The following is an 18,962-nucleotide window of genomic DNA, read 5'->3' as shown; positions in this document are numbered from 1 at the left end:
AAAAGAATTTTTAGAGTAACATACAAGAATTCCTTCTCTTCACAAATTTGTGTTGCATTAAGAAACCCGTTTGGGTAAACTTTCTTGGCTTTCCAATGCAGGAACAAATTAACTTGTTGCTCAAGTATGCGTCGAATAAATGTTTTCAATTAAAAGCATTGTTATGATATATTCCGCAACTTGCTTTTTTTGTGGAGCAGAGTTACAGTGAAGTTTACGGTATGGTTATTTTTACCCTTTTAAAACATTGAAGAATAAGAGTTTATCTTTAGGCTCCACAAATAAAACGATATTAAAGTACTTAAAGATCATTTTAATCGAATAAACATTTACAAGGTCGAAGTTTATCGAAGGTCGAACTTAGGTCTAGAAATTTAAAAGAACTTTCAAACTTTCTCTCCTAAATTAGATCAGTAGACCTGCCTGGACATGTAATATGAATTAAGCAGCTTTTTGTACTAAATCCATGTACAAAATGTGCAACAAGTTTGACTAACAACATTAATCAAGGATGAAATCAACTTACGACTGCATCCGACTCCAACATTATTGGGCTGACCGGTCATTCCTTGCTGGCACAGACAAGCACCTCTCACGCAGTAAGCATTTGGACCGCAGACAACGTCTTGACAGGCATCTGAATGGAAATAAAATAATGTGAGTTTTCATGGAAAATTGTTCAAGAAATATTTTATATTTATTTTGAAAATAACGATTTTTTTGGAGGAAAATATAAAATTCAATTTTTGAAGCACTATTTCTATTAAATGAGAATCGCAATCTAATCATCGCAAAATCCTCCCCCAAAAAAGCTGTGCATAATTAACGCATGTGTTTTCCATCGTGAGATATTTCACAGACAACTTCACATTCACCGAAGGCGTACTGAGTGAGTTGCGGATTAACTAGGCTCAATCTAAACCAATAGGATGACGCTTCGCAAGATAATTGATTATAAGATAATTGATTGAAAATCAAGAAACCTCAGACCCCCTCCCCCCAAAAAAATTAACCAACTTTCTTATGCAAATTTGAAATCAATGATATCATTCAAGTTCTTTTGTAAATATTGTTCAACAGTGCTATTTATAGCTTAGCTTGTTTATTTCCAATAACTTTTCCCTGATATTTACATACAGTTATCCTCGTTTTGAATAGTGATCCGAGTTTCATAATCAAGTGAAATTATTCAGATTAAACTGCTCGAAAATAAAGGTAAATTGCTTATAGCATTTTTATCTTAAATAGAATACGAATTATTCTATTTTCTGAATTGTTTTTAACTGTTCTCAGACTACTCGTGAATTTAAGTTAAGCATAGACGTCGTCTCCGTAATTTATTATTAAATAATAAATTAATTGCATTTACTGCATTGGCAATTATTATTTCAGGTGAATCATATGTTTTATTTACATCAATTTAACATTTATAATTGTTAAGAATATCATCTAAATACTTCTTCTAAAATACATTAACTGCAATAAATACATTTAATGTAATGAGGTTTTAGATATAATGATTTAAATTATGCAATTAAATTAATTTAAGCATGGATTTGAGCAAAATTAATTTAGGGAGGATTTGTCTTCACCTTGACATGCACCACCAGGTCCGCAAATTTCTCCTCCGGCGCAGCCGGCGTCAGAAGAACATGCGCATCCTTGTCCAGGTTCACAAGGTGTATTGGCAGGTGCTAAAAGAAACACGTGAATTAGACAATGACGGTAATAACAACGGATGACGTAAATATGCACAGACAAGTGCATGTTGATAAACTGAAGCTTAAAAAACTTAAAAGGATACATACTGCACGAAAATAGAGGATTTCCAGTCATTCCTGATGGACAAGCGCACAAGAAACTGCCTACGCTGTTAATGCAGTTTGCACCACCTCCGCAAGGATTGCTTCCCAAACATTCGTTGACATCTGCGGGAATAAAACTTAATATTAATTAACTAGGAGTCCACTTATGGGGAATGAATGACGATATAAAATGGTGATATTGTACCCTATTAAGGAAGAGAGAACGATATCATTCCTTACACGAATATAATTACTGCGTTTGTGGAAAAATATTTTTATACACACTATCTGAATAATATTTAAAAGATTGCAAAATATTGTTTTCAAAATAGCTGCCGAAAATGAGCTATCATTCAAATAAAATAGTGTAAACACCCAATTAATACATATTGACTTGCAAAAACATCAGCAGTCATTATTTGGAAACATATAACTCCAAACTAATCAGTAATTCCTCGCGTGAAAAAATATGACATACACTACTCTGTACATTTGGATATGTTCCTCTAAATGTTATACATTATATTACTGGAAAGGCAATATATAGTGTTATTTATAGTGTTCATAGTATACGGTATACTTTAATTAGTTTATTATGATATAAAACATAAAATAGTATGGTTTGGTTTAATTAAACGTTACTTTTTATGTTGAATATTTCCTTTACTTCTACTTTCTGTCAAATTCACCACAGAAAGAGAAAATAAATTAGCAGCTTCCACCAGCAGCTCTGCATTCTCACATTATATGTACCATAGTGTTGCACTTATTTTACTTGTGAGATTTGGGCTTTGCTTGTAGTTATGCAGGAGCATTACTGTAGGCGTCAGATCCTTTATCTCTAATCTGACATTTGTTTTGCAAATACTCGTAATTGAAATATATTTAACTTTCAGTCTACAAGAAGCCAATCTTCAGTTATATTACATTTTACTTTCTGAAATTTCAAACCTAAATAGAAATAAATTTTTAATTAATTTTTGAGACTGCTTTAATATGTTTGTGTAACTGTTATTCTATGTTAAAGGTAAGAAGAGAATTTATCTGGAAGTTTAAGGGATTTATCCAGGGTTTAAATTTAGTACGATTAAGATTAAACTTACACAGTGATTTAAAAAATAATTTTACTTTTGCTTGTATCTCCTACATTATGCATTTTTTTTATATATATATATATTCGTTTCTTTTATTTTCATCGGTTTAAATTTAAAATTTTACTTTAAAATTTTTTACGTTGATTATTGTTATTAGTGATATTTTATACAATTCAGTTACCCCACCTCCAATCCAACTCATTGATAACTCGATGAATTGGTTAAAAAACTTTTATTTGGCGATTTTTACGGCTCACAGATAATGTTTTGCTAATAAATTGTGATAAAAAGAGGCATTTTACAAAAAATAAGACATTTAATGAGAAAAAAAAATTATGGTCGATATTTACATTTCTACAGTCAGTGTTAAATGTTCAAATCAAAGCACGCACGTGCGTAGGCTGGCAACTGTTGCACGCATATTCAAAAATACGCCCAAAAACGGCAGTTATACGTAATGCTGAAAACGGGAGTGCGGATAATCAGAAAGCACAGTTTTTTTTAACTCAAGGCAGGCTGATTTTTGTTAGGACTTCGGCATATTTTGTTCTAGAAATCAAGCTTTTAACTTGAACAGTTTTACAATTTTAGAATTATTAAGATTAGAATTAATAAGATTATTTCGAACTATTGTAAGAATATTCGATAAATTAAACTTGCCTTGGCATCCTAAGAAAGGATTTCCCTGCATACCAGCTGGACAGACACAGTCTACCCTGTTTGGACCTTCGATACAGTTGGCGTTTGTTCCACAACGTACTTCCTCGCACCTCTGGCTTGTTCCTGAAACGCAATAAAATAAAAATCATCATTGGGAAAATTACTCTCAACCGTAAAGGGAGAATGATGCAACTCATTTACGCATTTGTTACGCATTTTTTACATCGTTAAGTACTTACCGCATACTGAATATGGATTACCAGCGAATCCAGGATTGCACTGGCACTGGTTGGGAACTCCGTACGTACAATGGGCATTCACACCACATCCTGGCACGCAGAGTGGTGGCAAAACGGCTGAAAAAAAAAGTTTTTTAAGATAATGATTTGAGCAATAACATGTGCATAAATACTTCCAAATTAGCAGAAATAATAATTTTGAATACCTCTAACACTTTTAGAACACTTTTAAAATCTCATGAAACGTTTAAAAACTGAATTATAAGTCTATATTCTGAAATAAAAAAAACGAATTTCGAAATGAAAGCTTAAAATATTACTTGGTTTATGTACCTAGCTCAGTATCACGAAATGCAAGATGAATTTATATAACCGGGAAATTAGAATTAAAAAGTAAATTTTATATTATGTTTTACAAATTACAGAAACTTATTTTTAATCACTGCGTAATCTGAATGACATATTGGCACGTAAATAGCGACTAAATAATAGATAATTAGAGTTAATTAGAAATTAATCATTAAATCATAATCAAATTAAATTAAATTAAATGCATTTTAAATCTTTATATTAAACGCATATTATACTATATTAAGTTTTATTATACTACACTCCATTATATTGAAAATTATTATATTATAACTTATAATATATTATTAAATTATATAGCTTATATAATAAATATTGTATTAGGTTATATTAAGTTATGTATGTTATTTATTTCTTTATACTAAACTTATATTAAGCATCTTAAAATTTCATATTTTTGAATCTTCGGTATTTTAATGAATGGAATTTTTACCTATATTAACATAAATTCACTAATAATCATCCTTTTTTCATATCGAAAATACCTTAAAATACAGTTTTATTAAAAATACAACTCTCCATGCTTGTTATGAATTTAACCTTCTTTTACTCAATACTACTTCAGTAGCTAAACGATGATACATTAGTTTCCTTGTTCAGTATTATCTACTGGCGAATATGGAATAATAATGCTTCCCTCCCATAGAGATGATACTTTTCAGCCCTCCTATCCTTGTTGCATTAAAAAACCTCAACAACGCATTAAGTTATTGGCATTTCAACTATAAAAATTATCTACAAATAATTAAAAAAACTGCAAAGTTCACCAGCTTTTCAATTAACTTTCCAAATTTTGTATCTGAATGATATGACACGGATAGGATCTTAATTAAAGAGGAAGAAAACATTACTTAGGAAAAGGTAAGAAAATATCAGAATAAAAAATAGCCTATTTGTTAACACTTACGTGGTACACACAAAAATGATGGATTTCCAATGAAATACGGTAAACAAACACAGTTGCCAGTGTTTTCATCACATCGGGAGCCAACGCCGCAATTCACTCCTTGACAACGTTCTGCAATGATATTTAACATTAAAATGATGCAACAATAACTCAAAGAATATATCGATAAATTGGAGAACATCACAATCAATAACGAGTGACTATTTAAAATGTATGCTTACCAACACAAGCACCATTTTGACAAACTTGAGTGGATCCACAAGGTCTAGACACACTACATCCTCTGTGTTCTGAAATTAAAAATAATCAATTAAATATTCAGTAATCTCTCTACAAAGAATCACTTCTGTAATTAGGCTTCAATTAAATGAATTTTAGATAGGACGCCAAAATTTAAAATGTTCAATAATTTCGAACTTGGAGTATTTTAAATTACAAAAATAAAAATTCTGTTCTTCAAAGATAACAAAATTTACTTTGCGTTAAGGCATACAGTTTTAATCGAACTTTGACATGTTAATTTAATTTTAAACTAATGGCCTCGCTTAGGGTATATATAAATTGTTCTAGTAGCCTCAAGAATTAAAAGGTAAAATTTTAAATAATTTATGACAAGAAACTAAAGATTTGCCTCTTTATCAACAAATTTTAAAAGGTTCTTGACATTTATAATTACATAATCAATTGGATGCCTGGAAATATTATGACTCTATTCTATTACTTCTACTGCCCCTTATTTACGTATTTTCCACCGTCGGCCATTTTAGAAAAGCAAAAACTGTCGTCAAAAAGCGCGATTTAGCTCCAGTAATAGATAACAGTTACGTCATTCCAAGTTCATAAGGCCCACGAGCGGCCGAGCGGTAAAGTCGCTGAACACTGGTAGTTCGGTCCGAGGTTCGAATCCCGCGAACGGGCTGGCTGCATGGGTGTTTTCGTGGTTTTCCCCATGTGTAACGTGTATACGAGCCAGTTTCCCTTGTAAAGTCCTCCACGGAGGCATTCCTCCCCTTAGGCAGATAGCCCTAGTGTGCTTTGCCATAATTAAATACACCAACACACCAACCAAGTTCATAAGATCTTCTCCTTGTTGTGGTTCTTATATAACCACAATTCTTATCGAGCCAGTTAAGTTGCTATAAAAGAAGCAAATAAGTTTTTATTTATTTATTTATTTATTTATTATGGCATCGCACACAATGGTACACAAAGGTAGGAATGTCCCGTGAAGGACGTTTAAGGGAAACTCGATCGTATTCATATTACACATGGGGAATCCCGTGAAGGACGTTTAAGGGAAACTCGATCATATCCATATTACACATGGGGAAAGTCATTCAGCCATCCGTTTGCCGGGATTTGAACCCCGGCACCGAACTACCAGCATTCAGCGACTTTTTCTCGCCGGAAAAAGGGCTACTGAGAGACCAAGAATATAAGGTGACAGTTTTTTTCTGTTTAACACTTTCATTTTGAAAGGAAAAATGACTGAAATTTTGGACTTTCGATAGTATAGTGATGTGTTTCCTAAACTGCGGTAGTAGTGATGCTAGCTCGAAAATTAAAAATTGTGAAAGCTTCTGGGATTTGGCAAAATAACCGCGTAACATTAGTAAAATTTATGGGTATTGATACTGAGCCTAGTACATAAAGAAAAATGACCAATGTTTTGCTATTTTTAAGTGCCATTAATGAATTTTGGTAGCCGCAAAAAGTAGTGCAAGTTTTAGCGATTTTGTTTGTCAGAGAATCTAAAATTTCCAGCTCATATTTATTTAAGTTTTTATACACTATACCCGTTACTTGTATCTATTGATTTATCTCTGTGATTATCGAACTAAATAAAGAGCGATCTGGGCCTCTAAACGTTCGTCAGAATGATTGGTTAAGTTTAGCAGAATCCCACAAACTTCCATGGTCAATGAACTTGATAAAATGTCTGATTAACGAGAATAGAAATACTAATCACATCAATTTATTTGTGCTAAGATCTCTCCAGTAGTTTGATGTATAACTCAGTACAGTATGTTTGGATGTAAATCATTCGTTGGTAATTAGAAACTTGGATCTTTCTTACCTGGATGGCAACCTCCGCCAGCCCATGGGTTGCCAGAAAATCCTTCCAGACAGTGACAGACGCCCTGATTGTTCGAGTTGACGATGCAGTGAGCATTGACACCGCACCATACACCAGAACATGCTGTAGAAAGCACATAAAATACAGTAATTAATTTTGCATTTAAAAATTTCTTTTGATAATAATATTTATAATGTATGGAAAATTATTAAAAAGATTTTAACAACAAATATTATATAATCTTTATTAAATTTAATGTTATTGCCCATTGTTATGAAATAAAATTAAAAAACAATATTCTTACGTGAAACGCATCCTCGCTCTAAATCATTTGGATTTCCTGTATATCCGGGTCTGCATCTACACACAGCTTTGTGCTCATCTCCGAAGCAGTCAGCATTTGGACCGCACCACGCGGTAGAACATGGATCTACATAAACAAACATAAAAATGAAAGTTTCGTATAAAAACCTACAAGAATTTAAGCTTTGATTAGTTTTAAATTAATGTGCATTAGAGAATCTAACGAAGAATAGAAAATAGAAAAAAGGAGAAAGAAAAAGAAAAGATAAAAAGAAAAAAAAAAGAAGGAAGAACAAAAGGGAAGGAGAAAGAGATAAGAAAAGTAAAAAAAGAGGGTAATATTATTATTTATAAACCTATTACATAAATGTACAATAAAAGGAATAATAATATGTTATAATAAGTTTTAGGTATCATCAATAAAAATAATAGAATCGTCGCTGAGTTTTAATAAGAAAATTATATTAGAACTGCCCCTTTTCTTTCATTAAATACTCACCAACACACGCTCCTCCTCTAGCATCGCACACAGCATTACGAGGACACTGTCTATCAGATGAGCAGCCAGTGGCACCACGACCTGGAAAGCGACCAAAATACGATATAAAGTCGAATATAACAATGTCGATTTTTAGCATACAGAATTATCGATATAAATATTTTAATCGCACAGTTTCCAATTAATAAACGATAATTCAAATATTAATAAGCAGAAATTATTAATTACTTACATCCACCCTTGTAGGCATCACCAGTTGTTCCTGGAGGGCATTCACATTGGTAACCACCAACGATATTGATACAGGTTGCCCCCACGGAGCATGGACCATTGGGATCCATTGGAAGATCCGCTGTACATTCGTTTATATCTGCAAAAAAATACCAAGGAATGACTGTTCGTAATATATTTGTATCTTAAATAAATATGCTTTACATAAAAATAAATATAAAGTCTTCAATGAGAAAATGCAATGGTCCTCCGATATTCTCCCCTTAAAAAAATTTCTTCCAAGAAATCTGACGTCTTTGATTCGGGTCAAAAGCTCATGGTGGTGTATATTTATTGCTTTAAGCAATAAAATGCAATTAATGTAAATGCTATTTATTTGTTTTTGTTTTTAAAAAGGAAAAATTTACGTTTTTTTTGGGGGGGGCTGAAACCAGGATTTTTGATGCCGTGAAATTCACTGCTAAGCTAAGAACCAAATTAAATAACCTACATTAGAAAAGCAGAGAAAAAATATTTTGTGGCGTTGACGCACTCAGATGATTATATTTAACAACATTTTACCCGAAACATTGTTCAAAGTGAAGTTTTTGATTAATGAATCTTTTGGCAGATTTCTTTGCTCCTGAAATGAAGAGGGACCTGTACCTGTTTGCCCTCGAAATCGATAACCAAATTTACGCCAAACACAAGGTTGTTGCTTTGCTAATTTTATGCTTTATTTTGGTGTGTTTCTCTTCTGTCTTAAAACATTTTTTCGTATTTAGAGATTTGAAAATAAAACAACTAAATATTATGACGACTATAAAGATCTTACGACATCACTTCATTTTGGATGCAGTTAGCTCAAGAGGTTTCTGTGAAACAGGTAGAAGAAGAAAATGAAAAAAGAAAAAAAGAAGATGGGCTGTCCTGGGGAGCTGAAAGGCACAGACAAATTTCTGAAAGATGCTATGAAATTGTTCAAACGGAGATGTTAACATGACTTATAGAGTCTTAAGTGTGTAATACTACTTAAAATGTTCTTCAGAGCCAATTATAGTTTCGTATTCATAAATATGACAACGTCTTATGAAGGTTTCAAATAAATCTTCTTTATTAAGCTTTAAGGCACAACTTGTGAGCATAAGCACAGGTACAGGTTAAAGCAAGGAATCCAAGTAGGCATATTAGATACAGCCGGGCCTTGCTAACTGCTAAGATTCCGCCGCAGACCGAATTTCGGGGAAGATTACCCTGGGGGGGGGAGCGTTCCGAGAGTCCTCCACCCGTCTTCTCCTAGCCCTAGCCTCTCGAGAAGATTTCGGCTCGCCGTGTATTCAGAGTTCCTCTTGCCGTACAGACACTATACGCTTATAAACATTCCTGCCTTCTCCGGGACGGAACCCAAGGCATTCGGTAAAGCAGTCAGCGACACTAATCGCTATCCCGTCTGCCCGACAACTTGTGCGTACAAAGGCAGAAATGAGTACGGCACCAGGAACTTCATTATTGGATTGTGAGTACAATCAAATCCACCACTTGACACTTGTATTAAACAGAAAACTGAAAATATAATCTAAAATGGATTGGTGGTCTGGGACTACACAAATTGGCCTAACGAAGAGTTGGCTCAGAATTTGAAATGGTGCGATTTAACTTAGCAAAATGACTAATACTTGGTATTCTAACTGACACAGCCAGACGAGAGAAAATAAAGCTGTAAGCGTCTCTGGGAAAAATTCATTGTCTAAAACATTCAATACACCAGCTTTAAGTAGTTTTTAATTCATTCGCATCCTGGTGAGGGTTAATAAGAAAAAGTTTAGTACAGATTTAATGATAAAACTGGGTTACTTAATATGAAATACCTTACATAGAAACAAAAACAATTATTTTTAGGGAAGATTGACAATATACACTAATTTTAATTAAAAATTTCTAAATTTTATTACATTTTTAACTGAATCTTATTTGAAATAGTATACTGTATGTCATTCATTTAAAACGTGGTGTTTTTCAGCAACACCCGAACACTTATTAGCAAGATAATTGGACACTCAGTGTACATTCTGCCAGTGTGTTTTAACCATCATGATTAAAGTAGACTTACCTTGACAAGCGTTATTCGGATCTCCTGTGCAACCTGGTATGCAAACGCATTTTGGACCATTCGGTGTCAGTTCACAAGTCGCGTATTGTCCGCATGAATACCATTCGCATGGATCTATAAGAAAAAAAGACAAATGAGTTTATATTGCTTCAGTATTTGCCATATATCACATTATCTCATTTACTTTCAAAACAATTTACTATATTTCGGAAACTTCGTAAATAACTTACGCAGGAAACTTATTTTTAGCGAATAAATTTTAGGGGTTGCAAGGTAACTCATTAATGCCGTGCGGAAATTCAATTTTAAAAGACTAGATATAATCGAAACTGTAGATGAAATATTTTGAAAAATGTTTAGGTAAGTAATATTGTATTTACATGCGTATTTTTCCCTTAAGTGTTTCAGGATAAAGTTCTGAAAATTATTCAAGTATTCAAATAAAGCCTTCTCCTTCATGGAGTTCAGAAACGTGGACGCCGTTTAAAATCTAGGAAAGCGAGTTTTCCTAGATTTTAAAGTGAATTCGTTCACGTAGTGATTGTTTTCGTCTTACTAACTGATTTGCTCGTGGATTTTGGGTGTACAGGCAGCGATTGATAAAGCGTTAATAGTGAAGTGGTTCAAGAAAACGAGAATATATAACACTTACGATGGTTTCGAAGATCATTGTACGAGGGATGACAGACTGAACGGTGACGAAGACAATGGTGATGATTTGGAAGCTGTAACAGACGACACAGACAGAAGCTCCAGCAGCATTAAACGATTTAAGGCCCAGGGAGTAGCAGTGGATAACAATAACAAAGTGCGAGATTCACGGTATAAGGAGTAGAATAGATATTGGTAATGTTAATATTACTATGCATTCCTATTGGAATGTAAGTTTCTTTTAAATAAATAGTATTGCGTTAATCAGTGGTAATTTAGCCATGGATACTTTTCATTTGCTATGTTCTTAATGTAATCACATCTTTCGGAAATTAAATTATTCGTATAATTTTCCCTTCTTGATTTCCTTTCGTGGTAAAAAAAAAAAAAAAGGAGAAAAAAATGCGCGAGTAAAATGCGGTATACAAGTTTTTATTTTGTAATTGGAAGCATTTGCTTTTAACTATGAATTATCACCCTGTGTAAGTTCATTCTGTATTTTGTACAGCGTGAAGCTATTTTCAAAACAGTCAGCTTGTTATTATATTAGTCATAGTTCTATCCCTTTACTTTGTTATTTGTTGGTTTAGCTAATATTTACACGAAAGTGTCTGATAAATATGAAACTGTAGGTAACTGTCTAATAAATATTAAAACACCTAGAATCAGAACGCTTTGAATTATTACTTAGACCTAATTTAATAAACATTTGAGCAAGATAAGAACATTAAAAAATTGCGCATAGCCGGACATGAAATTTAATATTTTTATTTCGGAAAGAATAACTATAAATGCAATCCCTCTCAGCAAAGCAGTTCTTACTAAAATGGTGTGAGTGAGGCATGGACCTTTATACCTCTAAGGGAAAGAACGTAACATAAAATTCGGCAATCCAAAAGTATCCGAATCCTTTCATGTAGTTAATAACAGGATGACCGCTTGGCTATTTAAGTTTACGAAATTATTGGTATTTAATTTTATGAAGCCTTAGATAATAATTTCTTGGTCATCTAAGCTCAAAGTAGGATGATGATGGACAAAATTTACATTGTCAGGACAAATCTGTTGTCAGGAATCTGTTGTCAGGATTGTCAGGACAAATCTGTTCAATTTGTTCAAAATCTGTAGCTACCGAAAGGTGCATTCAATTTTTCTAGGCTTGTTTCTGATTTTCTTAGACAATTGAATTTGATAACTTTCACTACCATTTGCATGGTTGATTTTCAGACGCAAGGAAATGATCGAAACTGACTGGGTAATTAAATGATATTTATCATTATCACATGATTTCCTTTCATATGACAAAGGATTTAGAATGTATTCAAATAAAACCCAGGTACTTTTGAACTTACGTTTGCACTGTTGTTCTTCTAATACATAAGGAGCCAAGCACTGGCATTGTCCTTTCACGCATTCCATGTTTTGAGGACAAGTATTTTGTCCTCTGCATTCGATTTCTGAAATAAAAATTAGGAAAATGGTTAACTTGAGCATTTCAAATGAAAATGTTGTACTTAATTGATTTTACCTCAGTGTTTCAATATTAATTTTTTTATAGAAAAGAAATTGATTTACCTATTCGACTACAGCCCTGTCTGGGATTACCAGTATATCCTGATAAGCACAGGCACTGGTAAGCTCCTGGTAAGTTAACACATTCTGCATACGAACCACACAAAGACCAGTCCTTGATTTCGGTACATTCGTCAATATCTATTGGGACAACATAAATATAATTGCAATATGTTTCATTAATACATGTTCATAAGTTTCCTTAATACATTTTCAAAAGTTTCATTAAATCATTGAATAAAAACTGAGATTTATCCAATGATGAGATGACGCTTCTAACTGTTAGGCTGAAAATGAATATGTTAGCACTCATTTGAAAGAGAGATATATTAATTATCCCATCATCTTATTATTAAAAATAATAGAATTACTTTGATTATCTTTTAATAAATTAATCAGGATAAGCAAAACTGTTTATTTAACGTATTCTCAAAGAAAAAAAGAGAAAGAAATGGCATAAAATGTTTCTTCGTCTAATCATTTTACTCGTTATAATCCCCTTTGATCATAAATCGAACCAAGAACTTCTCGATCTGCATGTCTATTACTCTACTTAGGTTATTTATGTTCCTCGTCAGACAATAGAGTGTCAAGAACAAGCTTGTTCTATCAAAATATTGTTGTTTATTGCTTGCTCATTATTTCTTCATAAATTTCGAGCATCAACCTTTGTAACTTAAATTTTGGTTGCACAGTAAACCCTTGCTAAACGGGGATTTGCAGAGCACGATTTCGCCCGCACGCGTTATCATAACTGTTTCCATTTAATTTTGCCAGTGCTAAAATTTCACTCATACCCAGTTCAATATTTATTTAACAACGCTGAATGATTGCTGACGTCAGCTCTAGTCAGAAATTATCAACAATTTTAAAGGATTTCATCGATTGAAAACAAAGCCAAAGAAATCGCACGAACTCTAAAAAAATTGGCTCCGAAGAATTTTCAGATATGGAAAGAAGAATAAATTAAAACATTGTTCGAGAAATGACGGAAGTAGAATTGGATGATCAACAGCATCTGATGATGAAAGCAGTTGTAATGAAGAAGAAGATAAAGTGGTTTACCTTACAAAAAATTAAGCGAATTGTTAAAAAAAAAAAAAAAAAGAAAAAAAAAAAGAAACAAGAAATGTGCAGCTTTGCAATGAATTTACACAAATGAAGAAAGAAGAAGACGCTTTATGAGAGGTACTTAAACTAAAAATTCCGCGCTTCTTACAGCGAAACTTTTAAAAAGTTGCGACTTCCCCAAGTAAAAACCACCAGCTTTTTAAAAAATAATTATATCACAGATTTATATAGTAGTAATACAAGTCCTTTCAATTAGCATTTATTTCGTTTTCCTCGCAACAATGTTAAGGTTTCTTTAAATTGTACATACTTTCCTAATCTAAATTATTCCTAACGAATGTTTTCCATAGAAAGTTAATTAAGTGTAACATGATTTTTCCGTACGTGCCAGGTATTAATTGTTGAAGGTATTCGTGGTTCATTTTTGTTTACTGTTACAACTTCGCTAAATCGAGACGAGCAGATGAATAAAACAGAATTAAATTTCTTACCTTAATAAAGTGTAATCCAAGCTGCGGAGGTAAGGAACACGATCATTATATTAGCAAACACAAAAATAACATATTTATTAGGTATTAGAAGAAAAAAAATATAGCGATGATTACAAGCGTTGTTTACTGTCCATTGCATAACGCGAGAAGTGAGTCATACAAGGAGAGAATGTTTCTCCTTCTTTTTTTTTTTTTTTTTTTTTTTTTCGGGGGGGGATCAAGTCCAATCACAGTTAGCGGGGGTGAGGGAGGAAACTAACGTCGGAGTTGTACAGCCTCATCACTGTCGTTATGAATTGCTCCACATTAATGACGTAACCCAAGCAAAGATTTACTGTAAGTAATATTTTCCTTGTTGTCAAAGATGTGTTGAGATTATAAATATTTTAAAATATAAAATTTTGTTCCTACATTTAAAGATTTTCAGTTTATTTTTCAGTCTATTCTCTGTAGATGAACCTAACTATAACAATAAAATAATTCTACGTTAAGCTTTTTTAAAAAAAGGTGTGAAAGGATTCAAATTTTTTACATAGCACCAGATGGTTTGCTAAGGTTTTTATGTTCCCAATAATTTTAGAATTCTGGATAGAATGCCACTCATTTTTCTACTTTTTCAGCCTTTTCTCAGTTTATCCTATCAATGGTCAATTTTATTAACAAGATTACCTGTACAACATTTTATTATCTTTTTAACTTTATTATTATTAAGAAATCTTTCTTCACACTTACGCTACATAATACTCAACAACAAAAATCACAAAATTTTTAAAAGTAAGATACGTTTACATTCTTGATACAGTGCCACTAATTTCTTTTCAATCTTTTCTAAGTTCATCATATTACAGTTCGGCTTCACTAAGATTACTTATCACTTTTTTTCTCTCCTTGTAGTATTAATTTTTTGCCTTTTTAATTTATTTATTAAACATCCCTTTCTTCATATCTTTAAATTTCACAAAATAAAAAAAAATTTAAAAAAAATTTAAAAAAAAAGCTTATTTTTAGATCACAAAACAGTAAAAAAAACAGCTTATTTTTAGAATTCTCAATAGACTGCTATGTCTCGCTGTGCATTTTCTTATATTCGCTATACTATTTCTTTAAAATAATGCATACCCATAACACTGGGTTCACCATCCTTTTATTTGAAAAGTGATACAGAGAAAAATATATTACGGGTCGCAACATTATCAAAACTACAAGATATTACAAAATTATTCAAATTCAGTTTTGTAGCATTATTCAACTATCCTGGAAGAAACTACTTCGAAGCGAAACATGAAAATTACGCGAGAAAACATAGCGCTTACCTCTGCAGAATCCAGTAGCATCCATTGTGTATCCTCTTGGGCAAATGCAGAATCCATAGCCATTGCCTGTGTACACGCACTCTTGATTTTCAGGGCAAGGGTTCGTGGTTGAGCAGTTTCTGCTGACCACTGGTTAAGAAGGAAATAAAACGTGAGTAAAAACTAACAAAAACCTAAGTATTAAAGATGAGAAAATCAAATTTAATTTTTAAAGATTATACTTAAAAGGAAAGAAGTTCTCTGCACTTACATATACAGTATTCTCCATCTTGTACAAATGGAGCTCTGCAACCACAGTGACGTCCTTGGGTTCCATCGTCTAAGCATATAGTGTTGCCTGGACATTCGTTGTCTCTTGTGCATTTTATCACTGGAAGAAAAATACAGCCATGAGCTCGAAAACAAATTAAAATAACAGTCCGAATAACGATTATTCGAGATGTTAAGGCAACAAGATTCAATTGAATATTCTTAAATTTGCAGAAATAGTTTCGAAAGTTTATCCAGTAACAGTAAAACTTCGTAAATTTATCTCCAACTTTAATATCACATTTAGACTTAAATTTATCCTCTTACTCTCAGTCTTAACCCTAATATTCACTCTTAATACTATGAGAATCTAAAGTTTCTAAATTTACAATTTTAACCCCTGTTCACAATATCGTGGAAATCTAAATTTTCTAAATTTGCATTTTTAACCCTGATTTGTGCTTTTAGTATCATGGAAGTCTAAATTTTTTTAATTTACATTCTTAATACCATGGAAGTCTATATTTTCTAAAATTACTCTCTTAACCCTAATTTTCACTCTTAATACACCAGAAATATAGGTTATTTAATTTTGACACTCTTAACTCTAATTCTCACTCTAAATGACACGGGAGTCTAAACTTCAAATTTACACTCTTAACCCTAATCTTCGCTCTCAATGGTATGCGAACCTACTTTTTTCTGGGGAGGGAGGATTTACGCTCTTATCCTTAAATTTCATTCTAATTTCCACTCTTATTACCACAGATCTCTACATTTTCTCAATTTACACTCTTAACCCTAATTTTCATTCTTAACACCATGAAATCTAAAATTTGCACCCTTTACCTTAGCTTTTAAAGCCATGGAAGTCTAAATTTTCTAAATTTAAGCTCGGAACTGTAACTTTCTTTCTCAGTACCATGGAAATCTACAATTTTTTCTTTAAATTTACGTCGCGGAAGGCTAAATTTTAAATTCGTGTACTTAATATCATACTCAAGCCTAAATTTGCACTCTTAAATAACATGGAATGATAGTCTCATTTTGTTTGAAAATTCCGACTTTTGATTATCAAATATATCACATAATTTTGGATTTTGTTTAAATGTGTGCTTTTTAATGAGCTGTTTCTTCGAGTTCCAAGAAAAATGCTGTTCATGAAATAACATATTTTTTGTAAATAAAAATAATAATAAAATAAAATCTGAAAATTTTTAATCTTGAAACAAACGAATTTCGTCATCCGAGAAACGATATTAAGAAACGTTTTGTAACACATTAGGCTAAATTGTTACTTATTTGAGTAACATCTTTTTTTTTACTATAACGTTTTTGAAATAAAATCCTTGTTTTCGAAACCCCTCAGAACTAAATCAAAAATCAAAGACTTTTATATGAAATTATGAAAGATATATTTCGTTTTGTTTTATTTAAGTTTGACTTCTGACAGGAAGATTTGAGATTTCAGATACAAAGATTATTTCAGACATTTTTTTTAAAAATTTAATCGGTTTAGCGCTATTTGAGTAATATGTTTTTTTATATGACCATTGAGTACACAAGTTAAAACTTGCTTTAACAAACTTGTTAAAACAAGTTACTTGTTTTAACAAGATAATATTCATGAATTCACTTAACACTATAGCATTTCGATACATTTTTATGCTCTTCATTTTTTTAGAACTAAAGTATGTCGTCAACTTACTTTCTGGGTAGCAGATACTGTACGGATTTCCGATATGGCCAGGTGCACAGCGACATATGTAACTGCCTTCCATGTTCAAGCAGAAAGCACGCTGACCACAAGGAGACTTATCGCGCTCTGCACATTCGTTGACATCTAGGGGGAAAAAAGAAAATTAATCAAACATATCTTTCAATCATTCAACAACTGAACAAATCAAAACGTAGAAAAGGTGTCAAAACGTAGAAAAGAACTTAAAGAATTATATTGTGATGTGAAGTAACGTAAAGTCCCCCCCCCCCGTAATTCAGACAGTAATCAAGCAAATTATAATCACTTAAAGGATTAAATATGTTTCTTTTTTCTAATCATAATGAAATGCCTAAAGAGGATAAATTTCAAAAAAGCTCAACGGACTCAGATTTTAACGGTCCCCGAGCTTTATTAAAATTTAACATGTTTTATCAGTAAGGATTATCCATAGAGATGGCCCGGGTGAAAGAACGAAATAAATTATATGATACCAAAAGAACATACATTTAGAACAAGGGAACGTTTTATATCTTCTGCCTTTTAGAAAAGTGCAAAAAAAAATTATAACGTCACTCAGTAAAAATATTGAATGTTTTTAATGAGATATATTATGAATGAAATGCATTTTTATTTAAATCAATCATATTAAAACAAAAAAATAATTTGTTAAACACTCCACCTTACTGCTTTTCAGTAGCTTAGTTTGGGAATTCGTAACAGATTCCAATGGAAAAAATAAATATATTTCATTTTTTCAAATGGCAACATCTTTGAATGAAAAGGGAAACAATCCATTAAAAGTGGACAACATTTGCAGTTAATAAAAGCAAAATCGTGTTCCGAAACAAATAGTCCTTTTAAGCTTATAATGAATAGTCTTTTTTCCACGATTGATAACTATTCTTTACCATTACCATTTTGTTTTAAATAATTAAAAAATGATATTCATTATGCTTATAAAAGCTACAGTACCTCTGCATTTTGAAGATCCCGGATCTCTAGTATATCCTCTTTTGCAGACACACTGAGGAGTTGCCCCGACGGGCACACATTCTTCTTTGGGTGCACAAGGCCTCGTTTCGGAGCAAACTATTGTCGACGGTTCTGAAACACACAATTTAATACGATAAGACATGCAAATAATTGTGAAATATAAAGGTAGCAAAATTAATTTCAAGGAACAATATCCATTTGTAATTTGCAGTTGGATGCAATATTGTGATAACTATGCTATTTTGTCAATAGCTAAATTTCCCCACTGTCCGATTTCTTCTTGTCTTTCGTTACAATATACACTTTAATAGTTTATGCAAGCGTCATTATTGTACAGTACGCTAGAAGGTAGAGACTAACCTGACCTAGACTGTAGAACAGCCCTTAACATGTAGTAGCAGCTCAACCTTAGATGCGATCCATGGGGGCGCAAGATCCCGGTGGTCAACTCCGGGAGACAGTGAACAAAGGCAGGTATATGAGCGAAAGTCAAAGGCAACCAGGCACCAGCTGGTCACCGAAAGAAACAACGTAAGTTCCCTTAAGCTTGACAAATGGAGGTGACATACCAAGGACAGCCTTTGGAAATCCACCATGTAGCGATCACATAGCCCGAGACACACTTGACA

At 32.5% G+C, this 18,962-nt stretch overlaps 1 protein-coding gene across 1 annotated transcript in view; it reads right to left on the bottom strand.

The window, feature by feature from the left end:
- LOC118193205 (uncharacterized) overlaps positions 1–18,962 on the bottom strand; it is a 343,543-nt gene that overhangs the window by 134,351 nt on the left and 190,230 nt on the right. Inside the window, exons 22-39 of the mRNA XM_085818627.1 lie at positions 18,313–18,444; positions 17,329–17,463; positions 15,622–15,741; positions 15,372–15,500; positions 12,500–12,637; positions 12,277–12,381; positions 10,274–10,387; positions 8,186–8,323; positions 7,954–8,034; positions 7,456–7,581; positions 7,152–7,274; positions 5,296–5,364; positions 5,075–5,185; positions 3,799–3,915; positions 3,560–3,682; positions 1,809–1,928; positions 1,593–1,694; positions 527–637 (exon numbers count right to left, since the gene is read on the bottom strand). Of these exons, the coding sequence (XP_085674753.1) occupies positions 527–637; positions 1,593–1,694; positions 1,809–1,928; positions 3,560–3,682; positions 3,799–3,915; positions 5,075–5,185; positions 5,296–5,364; positions 7,152–7,274; positions 7,456–7,581; positions 7,954–8,034; positions 8,186–8,323; positions 10,274–10,387; positions 12,277–12,381; positions 12,500–12,637; positions 15,372–15,500; positions 15,622–15,741; positions 17,329–17,463; positions 18,313–18,444 (2,094 nt within the window). The remainder of the gene's footprint in view (positions 1–526; positions 638–1,592; positions 1,695–1,808; positions 1,929–3,559; positions 3,683–3,798; positions 3,916–5,074; positions 5,186–5,295; positions 5,365–7,151; positions 7,275–7,455; positions 7,582–7,953; positions 8,035–8,185; positions 8,324–10,273; positions 10,388–12,276; positions 12,382–12,499; positions 12,638–15,371; positions 15,501–15,621; positions 15,742–17,328; positions 17,464–18,312; positions 18,445–18,962) is intronic.

Source organism: Stegodyphus dumicola, chromosome 1 (assembly GCF_044657685.1).
Source record: "Stegodyphus dumicola isolate Sdum_Otavi_A_Nest chromosome 1, ASM4465768v1".
In the NCBI taxonomy this organism is placed as follows: Eukaryota; Metazoa; Arthropoda; class Arachnida; order Araneae; family Eresidae; genus Stegodyphus; species Stegodyphus dumicola.
This window is presented reverse-complemented; position numbering and strand designations above follow the sequence as displayed.